General features: G+C 34.5%; 1 protein-coding gene and 1 long non-coding RNA gene across 2 annotated transcripts in view; one reads left to right on the top strand and one right to left on the bottom strand.

Annotated features, from left to right (window-relative positions):
• Positions 1–20,221, bottom strand: part of LOC118197442 (uncharacterized) — a 576,327-nt gene that overhangs the window by 5,855 nt on the left and 550,251 nt on the right. Inside the window, exon 92 of the mRNA XM_085827453.1 lies at positions 3,102–3,271. Coding sequence (XP_085683579.1) covers positions 3,102–3,271 — 170 coding nt within the window. The remainder of the gene's footprint in view (positions 1–3,101; positions 3,272–20,221) is intronic.
• Positions 1–20,221, top strand: part of LOC118189796 (uncharacterized) — an 85,900-nt gene that overhangs the window by 6,584 nt on the left and 59,095 nt on the right. The window lies entirely within an intron of this gene.

Raw genomic sequence — 20,221 nt, 5'->3', positions numbered from 1 at the left:
AGCCACACTCTTATTTTAGGAGATTATAAAAATACTGTTGTCATTCCCTTCTTTCCATCAATTAGCTATAAAGTTGCACATATTTTGCAGAAATTTAACTTTCGGGTTGTTTATTCTCCCATCAATAAAATTCCAACTTCTATACTCAAGGACCCCATTCCGGATATGAATTTCTGGGGTATTTATAGGATTCCTTGCCAGTGTGGTTTAATTTACATTGGCCAAACTAAGAGAGCCTTAAAATTTTGCGTCAAAGAACATGAGGCATATGTTAGAAAAAAGGAAACACAGAAGTCTTCTGTTGCTCAACATTGTTGGTCCGAAAATCACACTTTCAATTTTTCTGCTGCCAAAATTATTCAAAAAACATCTTCCATTGGAGAACTGGATTTTCTAGAGGCATTTCACATTCATAAAAATCTTTCTGTTCTAGTTAACGATCCTAATTCCAATCCAAATTTGCCTTCGCCTTTTAGAGAAATTATGTTTTAGTTCTGGTTTCGCCAACAGATGGCGCCACTTGCTTATTCTTGTCCAGGCTTTCTTATCTTATCTAATCATTATTTCCTATCTTGTTCATTTGCGGTTTTGCAGCTGAAGATGATGGTTCGGTAAAACCATCGAAACTAGTCCTGTGAAAGTTTTGTGGGTATAACGCTGATTTTTGTTGTTTGACTTCTGAATTAGTATTTATTCGGCGTGTTATTGTGTATTAATTAAACTAAGATCCTTTAGATATAAAAATGAAAAAATACAAATAACACGTCCTTTGAAGAAATAGAGAAATATGATTGCGCTTGCAAAACACCTCTTTTAGAACTTATAAAAATCTATCCTAAAAAGTTAAAAAAAAGTAGCGCTGACAGTAACAACTCTTCCCCCTACTCAAGTTAGTGTGGAAAGTTCTCAGCTCTGAAGTTTATCAAATCGGATCTATGGCCCTCCAAGAAAGAACATCTTGCCGAAGCTATACTCTTCTTAGAAATAACTAATGCCATAATAATTAATGAACCACCATCCTCAGCTGCAAATGCAGCTGAGGATGGTGGTTCGGTAAAACCATCGAAACTAGTCCTGTGAAAATTTTGAAAATATAACGCTGATTTTTTTTGTTTGACTTCTGAATTATTATTTGTTCGGCGTGTTATTGTGTCTTAATTAACTAATGCCAGTTTTTTCATTTCATAATAAATGCTAATTAATATAAATAATTTGCTATGCTATCAATTTTTTCTGTAGCATATATTACTTCATTATTATTGTATTCATCTATTACTATTATTAAAAAAATGAGTATATGTTTACATATATATATATGTGTGAGGGAGTCGAGTCGGAGTCAGAGTCTTTAAAATTCCAGGAGTCGGTCATTTTCCCTACCGACTGCACAGCCCTCCCTATCTTTACAGTTGACAATTCTTGCGCATGAACAAATAATGAAGTCGGCTTTCACTCAACAAAAACAACAAATTTTCTTTCGTCGTATAGAATTTTCAAATTTTGATATCTATATCAGAAATTCTTTAAATGAATTACTTAACCAACCTTGTTCCACCAAAACGGAATGTTTTACTCTTTTTCCTCATTAGGTCAGCAGTTAGATTAAATACGGGTAACTCAGGTTCTTTAAGTTCATACTCTTTGAGTTCGAATGGGTGTTGGTATTCGAAAATTTCGAAGTTTGTTCACAGTAACCATAATCGTGAGAACTCTGTTGTTTTAAATCATCACAATCTCGAGATCATAATTTCAAATAATAGTATCTGAAATCTCATTGCGATTGGTTGAACGAATAGGCTGTCAGGAGTTCATATATTCGGTAAGTTTCTTTTATGATCACCCTGTATATATAATATATATTTCACTCACTGAATTTTTATTTTAATATTAAACAATGTTATAATAACAACAATAGGATTTTTTATAAGAATAGACTAATTATTTTCGCTTTCTTTTTTACTGGAAATTAAGTTTCCTATGCGAGTTATATACGTCCAAAGACATGGCAATGTTGGGCCTAAAACGTAGATCTATACTGAAGAGAAAATTCAGCAACCGAGAAAGATTAAATATTCAACTTTATTTCAATTGACATCGGTGGCCACAATTCACTTGGCAATCTAATCGTGTCCATTTCCAGAATATTTACATTTTTGATAGTCTTGCGATAAAAAAAGAGCACAGAAGCAGAGGTAAAAGCAAGCGCAATTATCCAATATGGAAGCCTTAAATCATGCAATCATTGAGTTTAAAACTAATATTTGATAAGCAATTCGGGAGTTAGGAGCCGAACTTCTAACAAGTTATTGAAAATTTCCTGGATCACTTGAAATTTTGATCCAAGAAATTTGGGCTAGCAGTGCTAGATATTATTTTTAAACATAATGTAAACATATTTTTATAAATTGTATTTAATATTAAGAAAGAAATAAAGCAGAATTTCTTAAATATGGGTGGCGAGACCTGCAGTAGAGGTTCGCCAAAAATTTTAGCAATTTTAATACTTCTTTAACTTACAATTACCAAATATTTTTACATAATCTGAAAATAGGTAAAGATAAGACAATGCAGACAAAGAAAAAACGAAAACGTTTCGACGCATTTTTTTATAATAGAAATGTTCATTTTACTTTGAAAATTAAAGTTGATAACCAAAAACTGCAGTAGTACATTACAAGTGAAGAAACTAGCAGTTTCACTCACGCGTGTGTCACGTGACAGTTACGCAATGCTTACGGGGCCCCACAAAATATGCGTAAATATTATGGGCTCCCCACACCAAAAAGCTAAAGAAACCCTGGAATAAAGTAAATAATATATGTAAGAAAACATATCGTTCAATATTAAATCACGACATTATTAATGTCTGTAAACAAGCCCGACGAAACAAGAAAATACCAAGTCTTTTTCTTGATACCTTTCAAAAATCCAAGGTGTTTCGTATGTCAGATTGCTTTATATTACGTCCGATACTGTATATCCGTAACTTAGTAATCAGGTTCATTTACCACTGGGTGGAGAGGTTATTTCGTCGAATTCCACGTATCCATGACTAAATTCGTTGGAAACATTTCATTGATACTTTGAGAATAGATACTTACAAGCCTCCTCTCCTCAGCTGCTTTGAGCTTTTGTTCGATTTCCTCGACTGACATAGTTTTCGGTGGGGAGGTGATCTGATCCTTTTTGGGAGGATCATTGACGGAGGGCTCGGATAGCACAAGCTCATACTTGATGCCTCCTTTGGCAGTTTCAGTAGCTCGGACCGCAGCTGCCACAAAGAGAAGAAGAAGAAAATTAGGACAACTTAAAGTTACATGCTAATTATTTAAGCAGTTACTGTTTGGAGCAGTAGGAATATACAGCATTTTATCAACAAATAAAAAAGTGACTTGAGAAAATGAATGGGAGTACTACATCCACATGTATACAGTCATCAGATTTGTCGATCCAGAAGATGTGAAAAATGTGCAGTGCTCTCGCCGGGATTGCAACACAGGATCTCTCAATTGCTAGCCGGACGTGCTGTAAAAACAGCCGGAAAGGAAGCAGAAAATACGTAACCGAGTCATAGTTTTTGGTATTCGGCCCTATTAAGAGCCTTTACCAAAACAAATATCGTTCCCTGAAGAGGGTTCCTGAATGATTCATACCTTTATGAAGGAAGGGGAGAGTGCACTTCTAGTGCACAGCAAGTGGCGCCATCTTTTGGCCCCGGTAGAAGTTGAGCTAGAAATCGAGATTTAGGCTTAGTTCTTTGTCTAGGGAGTCGCCATCTGGTGACTGGGAAATGAACTTCACTTTAAAATCATCTTCTTAGTTAAGCGAATTTCTGCGAAATTTAAAGTAATTTTGTAAAGACATAAGATATTTTTGGAAAAGCCGGAGAGATGAAAAATAGCAACCGCCTTCGCCGGGAATCGAACCACGGACCTCTGAAATACCGGCCCAGCGTGCAGAACCACTACACCACGAAGGCACGCTAGGAAAGCGGGAGAATAACCGTATAATCTTAACTGCTTCAAAAGCTGTGGCAAGTTTCCCGGTACTAGATTTAGACCGCTAGATTTTTTTTCTGCAATTTCGTTCATTTCTTGTACGAATTTAAATATTTTAGGGTCTTAAAAAATTTGGAATACATCAGCGATTTCTTTTTCAGGGATCTTCTGTTGATTGGCGACCGTACTGAACAGGATATTCTTTGGAATTTCTTGGTTTCTTGCGTCTGAATTTGTTAAAGTAGGAAGCTTCTGTGGGTATGGGTTGAGTTTTTTCTTGGGTTTCAGGAGTTTGTAATCTCTGTTTATATACCGAACATCCACGATACCTGACATGGTCTCCCGGCAAAAAAATAACAAACAGGTTTTTTTTTTTTTTTTTTTTCTTTTCTCTCCCACGTTTTAGAGTGCAAGTATTTGATCTGTGATTCTTAGAGCATTTACAACAAATATATTTTTTAAAACAGTTTGTTTGGGAGTGTCCATAAGCTTGACATTTAAAACAATAAATTGGTCTTTTAGTTTTAGATGCGTATTTTTCAACAGCAATGTGAAGTTAAAGATATTATTAATATTATGTATAGCTTCTCCTGCTTTATCTCCTTCAATTTCAATGAAATAGATGGGGTAGTTTGATAAATTTATCTTCTATTCTTTTGATGAATTGCTTTACTCAAAAGAATAGAAGAAGACTGGAAAACTATTTTTAGATCATCGTAGAGGGCTTGTTCGGGTATACTGTTAGGCATAATCTTTCAGAATAACTTTTACTGTAAATTGAGAACTAAGTTGATAAAAATGAAATTCTATTTGAGCTCTTTTAAGAAATTCGAGTTTGTGTTTTTTCATTCATCTGTTAAATATCAGGTTCTAGGCGTGTAGGCCACTAAAATTAGATTCAACAGCAAAATCAAAAAATATTTAAAAAAGGGCATAATTTTAGAATTTCCGACAGTCTCGCGCGCCGCAGATAAAAATGTTTTGTTCCGCACAATGTCGCACTCTTTCATATTGTTGAGTTTATTCATTCATTCAAGTTTTACAAAATATGAAAAATAAAATTCGAAAGGTGCCCACGTCCGGGTGGAGGACAACGCTATTCAAAATTTAATACCTCTAGGTACCGTCGCTTTTCACGATGCGAGGAACATCTATACATGCATGCAATTTCTTCATTATTTAATTTCTTTAAATGTTGGTGAAAAATGCACCACTCTGAAGGAATTGACGGAAATGAATGAAATTTATTCCATTTGAAGAATGGAATGAAATTTATTTCATCTAAATTCTCGCACAGACTAGAAGATGAACACAAGCAGGAAAAGGGCGTAAAAGACGCTTTTATTGAACACAGTATAATTAACAGACGGCACGGGCTTACGTGCTTATAAACAACACCGACCACTTGAAATGAGAATTTAAAAGATAATGTAACATTAAATTTAAAGGTAAAGATTAATGCCAGACTACACAGTTCAATTGAAGCTAACAGGTTGACTCGAAGCCTACACCGGCACAATAATTCGGCGGCAAGAATGCGCAACCCAATATTAAGGTTAACAGTTGCAGGAAAATAGCAGCGTGAGTTCACAGTAGCGAAATCACGCTCTGTCTAACCCTTCCGCTTCACCAGTTCAAATACTCTGTTCAACCTAACCCATTACAAGGGGAATAAGAGAAATCAGGAAAGCCTTGAAAATTAAAATAGCTATTAATGGAATTAAAATCCTACATACTTCCTTTTTACTTGCTTGTACGATGTAAAGGAAGTATTCTAACCACGAAAAATTCCATAGGTCATATTTTAACGAAAATATCCGTTTTGACCGCCATTGAATGCAATTTAACGATATTTTGGTGAGACATCTGTACGTAAGGACAGAATAAAGGATTGTTTTTCCCAAAGCGGGTTGCAAAATGGAGATTTTTTTGCCTGACGTCTGTACGTATGTATGTATTTCGCATAAATAAAAAACGAGTAGCCTCAGCACGTTAAAATTTTGTATATAGGAGTGCTATAACATGTAGTTGTGCACCTCCCTTTTCTGTTGCCAATGGCCCCACCAAAAGTCTATATATATTTACCCACTCTATTACTCGGCTCGGTGAGTTTAGTTTGTTTTTTCTTATATGTTGGTAAATTGTGGATTTTTTGCTTTAAAAATGATTGAATTATGCTGTTTTTATATTCCGGTTAAGTTTTTTATACCTTTAGTTAATCTGCGTGCAACAGTTGTAGAATTATCAATAATTTAAAAGTTGTTTAAGTGAGGATAAGCCTAATATTTGTTCACCATAGCAGCCATGTTTGTTTACATTTGAAACTTAGCAGAATAGTGAATTCAGCTTCTGCACCTTCAGTGTGTTTTTACCAAGTGAGACCCAAGTAAACGTTCAGTTTTGTGCACCAAAAAATATGCCTTATTTTTGCGTAGAAACTCTAATTTTAATTGTAATTTTTTTAAAATTGTTTTAACTGTATTTGGCGTTTCATCTTTTTCTACATTTTTCAATTTTTAATGAAGATATTTTGAGATTTTATGTACTTTTGCCTGGCCGCGAAGTGAGAACTGAATTAATTGAAGGAGAAATATATCTCTAATGAAATTCGAGGAAATGAGTTTAAATGAAATGGAGCAAAAAAATGGGTATAATTTAATATTCCATACAAGGAAATTTTGTGGTGTCTAACATCAGATTTTTTTCACTTAGAATGTAAGATTGTAGAATAGTCAAGTGATAAGGGTGTTTGTGATTAGACTTAGAATGTTTCCCAAATTATATGCACGTTGTTTAAGTATTATCATAAAGCTTGAATTTTCGTGTACAAGCCTAATTTGTAATATCTTGATCAGTTGTAAATGAATCAAGTACATAGGCTATAATAAAGCATTTGAAAACCTTTTCTCTTAAACAGACAGATTTTTAAGCATTCTGAATATTTTACAATGACGAACGTGGAATCCTCGGAATTGTGTGACTTGTTCGTCAAAAATAAAATTTCTAAAGCTGAAGTAATGAAGCAAGTATTGCATTTTTTATTACTTGCTGTATAGTCTTTCGTGCAGCAAGAAAATCTTCAGTATATTTTAAGTATTTCACATTTTGTGACACAATCAATCAAAACGGCCATGGGTGAAAAATAGTTCGGTTTCTTGTTAACGCTGTTATAGATACTGCAATCTAACGATCAATGTTCTGAAAGGAGTGGAATGGGTGGTGGTGGAAGAACCGAGTCCTGATAGCAGATATCTCCATTTTTCCCGGCGTTAAGAATTCCCCTATCGCGTGGATTTTTTACGCTTCATGATCTGCTTCACGCTTCGCACGACATTCATGTTAAATGTGTAGAATCCACGCAGTCGAGAAAGATTTCCAATATGGGGAGTATTTTGGGAAAGAGCTACTTTCGAAAACGGCCACGGATATAAAAATGCCCGAAAGTTTTTGTTTTTTCATAGAAGGTTTATTTCTTCTGAACTATATATATATGTGATGTACCAGCTTTAGTCGTAGCTTAAATTATCAGACGATAAGTTTAAAAAACAGGATCCATTTATTATTATTCAGGAGAAATAGCAGTTACAAAATCAGATATCCGGAGTAAATAAAAAGAATTACTAATAACATTTTGTATGAAGTTTACTGCATCGTGACATTTAAGAAAAAAACCCCGATATTTTTTGCGAGTCCTTTTATAGCCTCTGGAAAGGCGGAGCTTCCAAGAAATGACGTCAGCCAATCCAGTTCGCTTTAAATATTTCCAGAACATTCTATAACTGTACGTGTAGAAAAGGCGGGAAAAACAACTTGACTACGGGGCTGTGGATTTAATTCCACGTACTTTCAAATAATAGAACGCCGCCATTAAAAATGAAAAAGAACATACAGTTAGAATTTTAAGTGTATTCTTGACTATGGAATTTTATTATTACATATATATATGTCATAATAAGAGCAAAGGAAAAAAGACGGAGCAGTGTAGATGCGTGATTAGATCCATATTGAAGAAGAATTTTGATTACGTAGTATTTAAAGAACTTGGCAGTTGAGGCAGTTTTAATTCCATTTTTATTTCCAATTGATATTTGTGGCCACAATCACTTGGCACTCTAGTCGTGCCTTTCCACAGAAGATTTACATTTTTGATATTGCTGAGATAGAAAGAAAGCCAGCGAAATTACATCTTAGCAGAGTAGAGGGCAAAAGCTGAAGTGCGTAGTTATGCAAGATGGAGGCACGCGAAGAGAAAAGTTTTGGTTTACAAGGACAGTTTCAGCTCCTAATGATTACGTCATCAGAGCTGCGCCGATCATAGAGTGATCTAGAAATGACGCAATACAAAGAAGTTATTACGATTTTAGAATAGAGAGGAAGAATTAATGTTTATAGTTATATTACAAATCTGATTCATACATTTTTATCTTACATATTTATATATATATATTTAGTTCTCATGCTAAGATGTATTTTCGAAGTCCTGTATATTTTAGGAGTTTGCACCGTTCTTTGACATTATCGGATATTCCGGCGTATAACACGCATTTTTGATATAAAAAATTCTGGCTAGCGAAATTTACGGGTGCGTGGGATATAAAAATGATGGCTTAAAAATAAGGAAAAAATTGCATTTTTACATGCCCCAATATGCAGGTTATTTAAAAAAATATGATGTGTACACCACATGACTTCCTTGTACGGAATATTAAATTATACGCATTTTTTCTTGCATTTCGTTTAAACTTATTAGATTGAATTAAACCTACTTCGCCGACAGCGCATAAACCACAATAGAATAAAGACGCTAGGTTTACTTAACAGTATTATATTTCATTGATATCATAACTCAGAATGCACAAAATGTATATCATTTAAAGAATTATCTAATCGTTGCCACATGTTCTATTCAAATACTATAATAAAGCTAGAACTATGTATAAAAGAATTTAAGCAAACAAAACAAAAAAGAAACAGTTTTTCACAGACGATTGAGTATTTCTCATTTAATAAATTCAGTTCTCACTTCGCGAGAAGGCAAAAATACATAAAAACTCAAAATATCTATATTAAAAATTACGAAGTAAATCTCAAACGCTTATTTCCTCGAAAAAATTCCAGAAAGAATTAAGCATGATTTAATTGGCAATAATAAATGAATGCGTTATCTTTGTTGTTGCGAAGCTAAGTTTCTCTAGATTGACAACAAATCCACTAGTCTCCTGTTTCAAATGTAAACATCATGGCCGCCATTAAAAACAGGCTTAGCGGCAATTAAACAACTTTAAAATTCTTGATAATTCTAAAAATATTGCACACAGATTTACTAAAGGCATAAAATCCTTAACCGAAAGATAAAGACAACATAATTCAATCATTTTTAAAGAAAAAATGTGCAATTTACAAACATATAAGAGTAAAGAACCTGAGATCACTGAGCCATGTAATAGAGTGGATATATATATAAATATATTTATATACGTTTGGTTGCGGCCGATCGCAACCAAAATACGAGGTGCACATCTACATGTTATATCAATCCTATATACAAAATTTCAATGTTCTGAGGCTACTCGTTTTTGAGTTATGCGAGATACGTACGTACATACGTTCGTACAGACGCCACGAAAAATTCTCTTCAGAATTCATTTTAAAGCAGTTTTATAATTTTTTTTTGTGGAAAGGTGTCTTTTATTCTGTTTTTACGTCCAGATATCACGCAAAAACATAGTTAAATTGCATTCGATAGCGGTCAAAATGGATATTTTCGTTGAAATATGCTGCCTGAAACTTTTCGCGATTACAATACTTCCTTTTTACTTCGTACAAGGAAGTAAAAAATGACATACCTTATGAAATTTAAACATTTTCGTTGTTAGATAACGGGAAGAATGCGTCACGTTTGTCTTCCGTTATATCGTCAGGCGTATTATCGAATTTTGTTTCACATTCACCATCATTGTTATTTTTGATCCATAAATAATCATTATCCGTTCCATCTTTAATCGACACCCAAGCATCCTGGCTGTAGCACGATTTCCATTTTCTTTCGCAAAATGAACGGCTTTCCATTTGAAACCGGCACCGCGTTTGCTTCTTTTCGCGGCAGCCATATGTACTACTAAAAGGAACCTCGAGGTTTTGTGCCATTAAAAAATCAACCAACTAAAAGGAACACTAGATCAACTGTGTTTCAACTAAAGCTAATACGATTTACTGAAGCCTTCGATTTTCACTTCAAAATCTTAGCTTCAAATGACTACAGAAAAAGAAAAACATCTGAAACCTAATTCCACGAATTCATTCAGGTTGGAAGTGTTCTACAATAGTATTCTTTGGACAGCTGCATTGAATGCAATCCACCGTCTTTGCCGGTATATTTACTTCCTTAAGAATTTAAACCAATCGCACTTTGTTCCCATTATCGCTTGTTAATGCGGTTTACCATTCTTCGAAGAGTTAGGACAAACATTCGTATAAGTGACCTCAAAAGATAAGAGCATCGCACATGTATCTTTTAGGTTTCTGCGTAAAGAATTCAACGCGCGTTATTCAGCGAATATACCTAAAAATTACAAAACGTAGCTTGAAACCATAGATGCGTATTATACGACGGAAAATACGGCAATCTAGCAGAAATATATTTCTTTGGCTACTATTTACTTTTCATGTGAATTAGCTAAGGCAGCTAAGATTTTAAGTTATGGTAGGTATGATAAAAGACTAAAACATTTAATGTAATCATAAGAAGATAATTTTAAACGCGGCAACTGATTTTTGCTATCATATTTTGAATTTACCAATAATTTTGCAATAAAAACATTGAATACCTAGGTTAAATAGCTCATTGAATACCTAGGTTTTTGTGCTTTTCTCAGAGTATAAAGTGTATGCGAACAAGTTTTCCTTAGAAATTTCTCTACGAAGGCATCTTTTCCCTTATGTAGATAGCCCTCGCGTATTTTGTCATGATCATATGAACCAAACAAAACCTACATCGAATAATGAAGAACCTGTATTATGTTGCTTGCACTGCGGTAAAATGTAGAGTCATCAGATTTTGAAATACACACAGTCCTCCATCCAAACATGTGCCATCGATTTAAAAAGCAACCGGAAGATAAGAATAATCGGAAGATAAGAACAACATAATTCAGTCATTTTTAAAGCAAAAAATGCACAATTTACAAACATATAACAATAAAGAAACTGAGATCACTGACCCGAGTAACAGATATACTTCTGGTGCGGCCGATTGCAACCACAATGGGGGGTGCAGAACTATATGTTATAGCAATCCTATATACAAAATTTCTATTCGTTCTGAAACTACTCGTTTCTGAGTTATGCGAGATACATACATACGCACGTACAGAACACGTAAGTACAGAAGTACGTACGTACGGAATTCATTTTAAAACAGTTTTATAGTGTTTTTGGAGAAAGAGAGTTATTTATTCTGTCCTTACGTGCAAGCAAAAGCATCGTTAAATTGTATTCGATAGCGGTCAAAACAGATATTTTCGTTGAAATATGATACCTGAAATTTTTCGCGATTACAATACTTCCTTTTTTCTTCGTACAAGAAAGTAAAGGAAATCTTTGGTATTTCTATTGGGTAAATAATTTGCCTGTCAACGCAGATGTCTAAGATTCATATCCCGAACTAGATATTACTAGTAGAATAATTGTAGAAATTGCTGCTTATTACCTTCGGAATGAACCAAGATAAGCTATAATAATGTTACGTTTTTATCTGACACCAGTTGTTACGTTATTTTCTTCCTTCACGTTCGCACAAAGTTTGTAGATTTGGAGTAAATAACGACGACAGCACTTGATGGGATATCGAAACACACTTCATTTACCAATATTAATCAGAACATCTCCAAAACACTTTTACAGTCGTCGAAGATCTACTATAAACAAGCTGGAACAATCAGCGACACAGCCTTCACACTGTCAGGCAATAACGGTGGAGACAGCTTCACTGCAAAGCACCAGAGTACAACTCTCGACTCTGCTCGGTCGTTCTCGGAACTCCACGTACTCTCGAGACTCTCCACGCTATAACTCGCGATGCACTCGACGACACACAGAGCACAGCTCCCGACTCTTCGGTTCAGTCGTTCCCGAAGCTTAACACAATCTCTGGACGATGCGCTAAGCACGATACACTAAGAGACATCTCGATGCACTCGACGACCCACTCGGCACTTGCTGCCCGGCTGTCTACTCGATCGACTCCGCACGGACTGACTAACTATCTCCCACTCTACACCAGCTACTCTCTCACACTGAGTGCGGACCAGCAGGGTTTATACAGCTTTCGGCTTGTGTTCGAGAACATTCTGGGATAAACCGGTAAGAAATCGTTCCAGAAGGATCTCCATCCGTCCACGGCATATCGCCAATTTTATTGCCAAATGGGCGATTTCTCGCCAAATATAGCAACCCTGCTTTCCCTTGCTATTTTATGGCAACCCAAAACTGCTTTGAGGGGAAGCCATCTTACGGCGCCTGTACATTTCGCAACAATACTGACCTCGACTCTTTATAACTTTAAGAATGGCCACGTGTTTAAATGAATGTTATCTAAATGAAACGCTACATGGGCGGAGGTATAATAAATATAAAGAAATTAGGAACAAGTTTTGTCGAACGAAGAGTATAACGTTCCTGAATAGCAGTGCCTGTTTGAAATTGCACTTTTCTGTACAGTCAAAAGTCGTTAATCCGGACTCGTCGGGACTTCGGCGATTCCGGATTATAGATCATCAGTTTAAATCGCGTAAGATGGCATGCAGAAATTCTAAAATTAAAAATATGAAACCGTAATTTATGAAATAAAGAACAATTATGATCTAAAGGGTATCAAAATTTACAAAAAAAAAGCTTCATATTTATTTGTTTACTTTATTAAACATTTCTTTCAATGTAAGTTGTTTAAGTTGCTTCGTTTTATGTGATAATACTTTCTCTTTAATTCTATAAACAGACATAATTTTTTGTTCAGTTACAAAGTTCCGCTGTTCAAGTCCCGTTAATTGCTGTGTCGAGAATACCGACTAACCTGTCAATCGAAATTTTTTCGTTTTCACTAACCTCTCTGTCACCTTCTTGATGTCTTTATCCATTTTTTGCAGCAATTCCACTTTTTGTTTGATGGACATCGAAACATACTTTCGTTTGGTACGATCCTTTGGGAGCTCCAGATTCGGAAATTCTATTTGACATAATTGAAAGTTCAAGTTTACTTTTATAGTATTGCTCTTACAGTCTGCAAAAAATAATAAGCCGGATCCAATTGGAAAATTAAGGAACAACGCATTCATCAACATTAACTGAAATAGTTAATTAGATAATTTTAGCTTATACCGTTCGTAATACATAACACGCGCACGCGAAAACGTATTCTGCGCTTGCGCACACGCAAATGCGCAGTCGTAAGAGGTCTTACGCGCACGCGTAAACGCCTATGCGCATGTGTCAACGCGGCGCATGCGCAGAAAGTTTTTAGCTTTGAGGTCCGGATTATAGATCATTCCGGATTATGGGTGTCCGAATTAACGACTTTTGACTGTATTTAGCTGTTATTTATAGCAAGATGAAATAAAGTCACTGAATTATAAAGTAAAATTAACAGCGCTCAAAACTGAATCAAACAATTACATTTTAACTACATCAGAAAGGTGATGTCCCGCATTATTATTTAAATACAACCAGATGAAAAATTACTGCACAAAATTTAATGATTTCTCTTTATTTTTTCATTTTGCTAGATGAATCGCAATAGTGTGGAACGCGAAGCAAGGGGACAATACGTGCGTAAAATGGAAGGAAATAAAAAAGAATGTTGGCGTAAATCGATATGCCTCGAAATTAGGTTAAGTGAGCATATTGTATTTGAAAAAGAAGATTCAAAATAGAAACCTTTGTGTCGGAACAACATCAGGTTTCCATGAGCGGAAACGAACAGACGCGTGATTGGCTCTGAATAGTAATTAGAAAAAAAAAAAAAAAAAAAAAAAAAAAACTCAACCCCAAAAACGTTTAATTAACACAAGCACAAAATTATCTCAACAGAAGCATAGCTACGTTGCTGGTAATAACTTTTAACGTTATTAGGCAGAATGAATATATATATAATATGTATAAGAATAAATTGAAGTTAATTTATGGGAGCAAACAGTTCTACACAAATTTGTAACCTATTTCTTTTTACTTTTGAGTATAAATTCCAACTAAGTTTAAATAAAAATGAATTAAAGCTATTTGCTCATACTTTTAGATACATAGATGATATTATAACTTTCAATAATAATTCCACCTTTGAGCAATTCAAAATTTACCCAAATAGTTTAATACTTAATAAAACGAATACTAATCAAGATACTATTGAATTCCTAGACCTGCAAATTATTTAACACAGCAAAATTAAATTATTTGATAAAAGAAGGAATTTCCATTTTCATACTATTAAACTAATTAATTGGAACTCTAATATCTCTAGAAAAGTAATAGAAAACACGTTTCATAGCCAAATTATCAGAATAAAAAATATATGTACTGAAATAGACGATTTAAAGGAAGAAATAATAAAGCTAATTAATGTTCAAGTTGATAACCAAGTACCACCAAAATTTATTAATTTATATATTAAAAAGGCAGGACTTGACTTTATAATTTTTTGGCTCTTTTGGATATGATAACATTACCTTAAACCTTAGCTGGAGGGTAATGAAGGATATAAAAGAGTAGAGAAATTATCTTGTAAATTTTTATTGTAAATATTTTGTAAATATGTATATTTAATCAATACTGCATTCTTTCCTTTTACTAATAAAGGGCCAACTCTTTTCAAAAGTCTCAATTATAGCCCGAATTGAGTGAAGATTTTAATCTTCTTCTAATTTTCCATACTTTAGACAGTATTTAGTTAAGTTTTGATATACTAATTGAAATCAAGTTCATTAAACTTTTAATATTTTCTTTCATTAAATATAACCTTTAATTAACTTCCAAAAGGAATTTTTGAGAAAGTTCTGGGATTTTTTTTTAAAAATTTTTTTAAGAGTTTCATTTTAAAAAAATTCTGGGAAATTTTACTTTAAAACTTTAATTTTAACACATTTCAGTTTTTCTTAATTACTTTAATTATTTGCAATTTTCACAAAAAAATTTTCACTTAACGTTTTTTACAATTTTTACACAATTTTTCAACAGAACACACATTTCAAACAGTTTACATTTTTTATTCACAATACCACTTAACTTTATTTTCCTTCAAGCAAACTTACATCCATTGATTGGCTCCGTTACTTAACTCCCTAAATAATTGATAATTACTACCTTTAGGATTTTAAATTTTTAATTTTTAATATTAATGTTTACAAAAAATTTTTTACTATAATAAAGATAGCAGCTTAACACTCAACTTTACCTACATAAGCGCCATCTATATAATTTGAAGAACACACTTACTTCTCTTTAACAACACTTTTGCAGGCCCCAACACTCACATAGCAGGTAAGTTAGAATTAAGACTTACTATTTACTTGCTTTAAGTATTTTTAAAAAATTTTTATGTAGTATTTAAGTATTTTCTAAATATGAAATTATATTTTTAAATATATATTTGTTTTTTAAAAAATTGTGAATTAGTTCTTTTTGTTTCTTATTGGTTTATATGGATTATGTCTAGTTCTTTTTTAGTTCTTTTTTATTGAAATGCATATTCGTGTCGGGGAGGTTCTGTAGACAAGGGTTTCTAAAATACATTGGTTTCTTATTATTTTTTAGGAAATTAATTTTTTAAAAAATTTAATTTTTTTAAAAAAGTTTAATTCTTGACTTTACTTGTTTCTCAAAAGACTTCATTAGTATTTTCTTTTCAGAACTTTAATTATTAATTATTAATTCTTAAATGTTAATTATTAAGGGTACCACTTTATTGGTATTATTTTTGGTTTTGACTTTTACCCTTGCCTGCATGAATGACGAAACACGAATTGAATGATTGGAGAGTTAGGTTTGGAGGCAACTTCCCCTTGATAAGTCTGTCTCCTGCCTAATCAAAGGTCATTCACTTATGCATTTTTTTAAAAAATTGTTTAATTTAATTTTAATTTATTAAATTAGTGAATTTATTTTCATGGCTTGATTTTGCACTTGATTGGATTGATTTTGCATTTGCATTTTCATGGATTGGTTTTGCACTTGATTTGCTTATGCTTCTGAATTTAAATGATATTGTAGATTAGTTCGAGAATTAAATCTTTTATATGTTTGCACATTTTTTTGAAAATTATTTTGGCTTTTTTCCTTTTTTTAGGATTTAAATTTGCTTTTTTACTTTTATACGTGTTTGTTAAAAATTAAATTTAAATTTGTTTAAATTTATATAATATGTATATATGTGATAAAAAAGAGTGACGGGGTGGAACGTAGATCCATACTGAAGAGAAAGAATACTGATTGCAGAGAATACTGAAATGCCGACGCATAAGAAATTTGGCGGTCAAGGCAGATTCAATTCCATTTTTATATAGATTCACATTTATAGCCACACTTCACTTGGCACTTTAATCATGCCTGTTTACAGAAAATTTACATTTTTGAATACTATTGCGATACGAAGAGAGCACAGCGAAATGAAATGGTTTGCAAGCAGCAACAGAGATTCAAGCGAAGTAAGCATTTATCCAATATGACAGCTAACAAAAGTGGAAGGTTTCGGTTTGCAAAGGTTTCAGTTCTCAAGAGTTTAGGTTCCGAAATAACTACATCAGCGTCACACAAGCTTTGTGGCATAGATTAATCTAGAAATGACGCAGTCCAAAAATGTTCGCAAAAGTAAAAAATATACAAAATACGCTTGAGTACAATTATTACCCCAAAGGGTATTTTGGCATTTTGCGTCGAAAACTTTAAATGTCGGTTCACTTTTCAAAATGTTGCCACCAAATATTATCACCACGTATTATAATTAAAGAAAATAAATAATGAAGACTCTGCATAAATGTATGTATATTTCTCGCACTGGGATAAAACGATGGTACCTAGACTCATTCGATTTTGAATAACGTACGTTTCCATCCGATTATGGGCATCCGGAAGCGAAAATTTGAAATTTGTTTTATTATTTATTTCATATTTTTTAAAGCATTCATGAGTTTTTGGATTAAGAAACGGAACGATTTCAAAGCCAACAATGGAAACACTGTACGGGAAAAATAAAACATTTTTTATATCCAGCGTGCGAGATTGTGTATCGGTAATACTAAAGATATCCTCTATTAAATATTTTGCGATATTGTTGTTGAATGGAATTTTACGGTTTTAGTACGAAGAACATGATATTTAATAAATAAAGGTAGCACACAAAAAGTTAAAAAAAGCCCCTTTGAGTGTAATATAAAATCTGTTTTTCGTTTTTTTTTAATATATATATGTTTCAGACGCTATTTTACTTAAGAGAGCGTTGCACTCAAACAATAATGGCACCAAAAAAATTGCCTATTTTCGCCAAGGGATACCCTGAAGTATATTTTTCCCACTCCTCTCTAACCCCCTTTCTAAATAATTTCAGACAGACTCATACAGCAAAACTTTATTTTGCCCTTATCTGAAATTGTAGCATACGTAGATCAGTCAAAAAAAATTCTAGCTTCATGATTTCTAGATTTATTAATATTGTTACGAAATGTACAGGCTCAGTGAGATAGCTTCCCCGCAAAGCAGTTTTAGGGTTGCCATAAAAGTGGCAAAGGAAGGCAGGGTTGCCACATTTGGCTAGAAATCGCCCGTTAGACGACAAAATTGGCGATATGCCATGGACGGATGGAGAACCTTCTGGAACGAATTCTTACCGGTTTAGCCCAGAATGTTCTCGAACACAAGCCAAAAGCTATATAAATCCTGCCGGTACGAGTAGAGTTAGTGTGCCTTGTCTAGCGAGCTGATAGTCGGTCACTGAGCGAGTGTCTCGAAGTCTAGCGCCGAGTTGGTCGTCGAGTGCATCGAAAGAGTCTTTTAGTGCATCGCGAATTAGTGCATCGTCGAGTTCTGTCTTAGACTGTGCTGAGTCGAGAGCTATACTCTTGTGTATAGTCGAGTGCATCGCGTGGAGAGTCTCGAGAGTACGTGGAGTTCCGAGAACGACCAAACAGAGTCGGAAGCTGTACTCTGGTGCTTTGCAGTGAAGCTGACTCCACCGTTATTGCATGACAGTGCGAAGGCTGTGTCGCTGAACGTGTCAGAGTGTTTATAACAGTTCGACGACTGTAAAAGTGATTTTGGAGCTGTCCTGAGAATATTGGTAAATAAAGTGTGTTTCGATACTTCATCAAGTGTCGTCGTTATTCACTCCAAATCTACAAACCCCGTACGAACGTGAAGGAAGAGGAAAAGGTAACAATATATATATAATATGCAATAAAAATGAATCCCATTTATGTGTAGCATTAGTATCGTTTTAGATAAACTAGAAACCAAGAGAGTTTAAGGAAATGAATACTTTTAGTTTAATCCCAATTACGATGCACACAATTAAAGGAGATAGCAGCAAGAATCGACACGATTTCTCTTGTATATCATAAATACATAATTTTCTCCTGAAGATCCTCCATGCCGATATTTTCCAGGCTGAAAACTTGTACAGACTTTGCCTAACTAATTACCTACTATTTTAAGGGGAGAGTTGAAGCCAAAAATCCAATAACTTTTAATGTCACTGCAGTACTTAGCTAGCACTCTGTTCATTAGACAACGTACACGTAGTTTTCATTTATATCCAACAGGAAATAAGACGTTGTCACATTCCCTCCTTCTCCCCATCAAGAATCAGCCACTACCAGAATTTCCCCATTCCCAAAGGATAAGGGCGTTGCTACTTCTCCACCTATCGGGAAATAAGTTCCCCATCAACTTCTCTTTCTCGCTTCTTGAGTTTTATTGATTCTCTCTGCCATCTTCATCTTCACCGTTACCACCTCTGCTCCCTGGTGGGTCAAGGAGTCAAGAAATCAATGGGATCAATCCCACGCCGGATTATTAATGATTTCCTAGCGTCGATGCTCCTCCCACGAATAGATTACAGGCTAAGTTCGTTCTGGTGATGCCACATTTTCCATGAAAATCTTTAATAATTGTGGGCTTTGATTTAAAACTGTATATGATTCTGAATTTATAAAAGTGTTAGATAAAATCTTCCCATTATTAATTTAGTAATTGTAGAGTCATTAGGTAATTTCGAAGCATGAGACATGAAAAATATTCTATGCCCTCGACGGTCCTCTCGAATACGTGCCGAGTGTGCTGACCACTACACCACGAAGCCGTGCTGAGAAGGCGGGTCCACCTTTTAAAGGGCGACTGGAGATGAGGGGACCGAATCGCCAAATCCTGGTGGTGGCTAATCATCATCCAACAACCTTTTTAGTCCGGGCACCACTGTACAGTTATTTAGAATTTTTTCGATGTCAGGAAACTGAAGAAATTAGCAATGCCATCGCCGGGACTCGAACCGCGGACTGCGATGCGCGTGCTGATCACTACACCACGAAGGCATGCTAAGAAAGGCGGAAGAAATACCTTATATACTATTTGAATGTATAAGAAGAGTAACTTAGAGTTAAGATAGTTGTAGATAAATTATAAAGAGAGGAAAGAGATGAATCAAGAGATAAGTGACGGAGGACGTGGGCACTGCCCCTATTTTCAAGTCATGTTATAAGATATTTTCTCCTTCTTTCCGACATGCCTTCGTGATGTAACGGTTAGTGCACTCGGCGCGTATTCAACCAGCTCCAGGTTCGAGCCCCAACGAGGGCATTGCTCATTTTTTTATGTTTCCTGCTTCGAAAAATAAATAAAAATAAATAAATAAATAATTAAAAAATAATAAAATAAAACTTAATGACTCTAGAATGGCGCCCGAATTAAAAAAAAAAAAAGGTCGTGGAAGATTATTCTTTAGCACTAGGCTTTGGCGACTGGTGCTTCCCTAATCCCCAGTCGCCCTGTAGGAAGGGAGTCCTCCTTCCAGCATGCCTCCGTGGTGTAATGGTTAGCACTCTCGGCGCGTATCTCGGTTCAGTTTCGAGTCCCGGATGCTTAATGGCAAACCGCACATTGAGTTGATCAATGTTAACGAATTTCGCTTACTGCGCATGCTCAATGGTTTACCGCTGGCGTGGGAGAAAATACTGGCGACTAAGCATAAG

This window comes from Stegodyphus dumicola, chromosome 12, assembly GCF_044657685.1.
Source record: "Stegodyphus dumicola isolate Sdum_Otavi_A_Nest chromosome 12, ASM4465768v1".
NCBI lineage: Eukaryota > Metazoa > Arthropoda > Arachnida > Araneae > Eresidae > Stegodyphus > Stegodyphus dumicola.
This window is presented reverse-complemented; position numbering and strand designations above follow the sequence as displayed.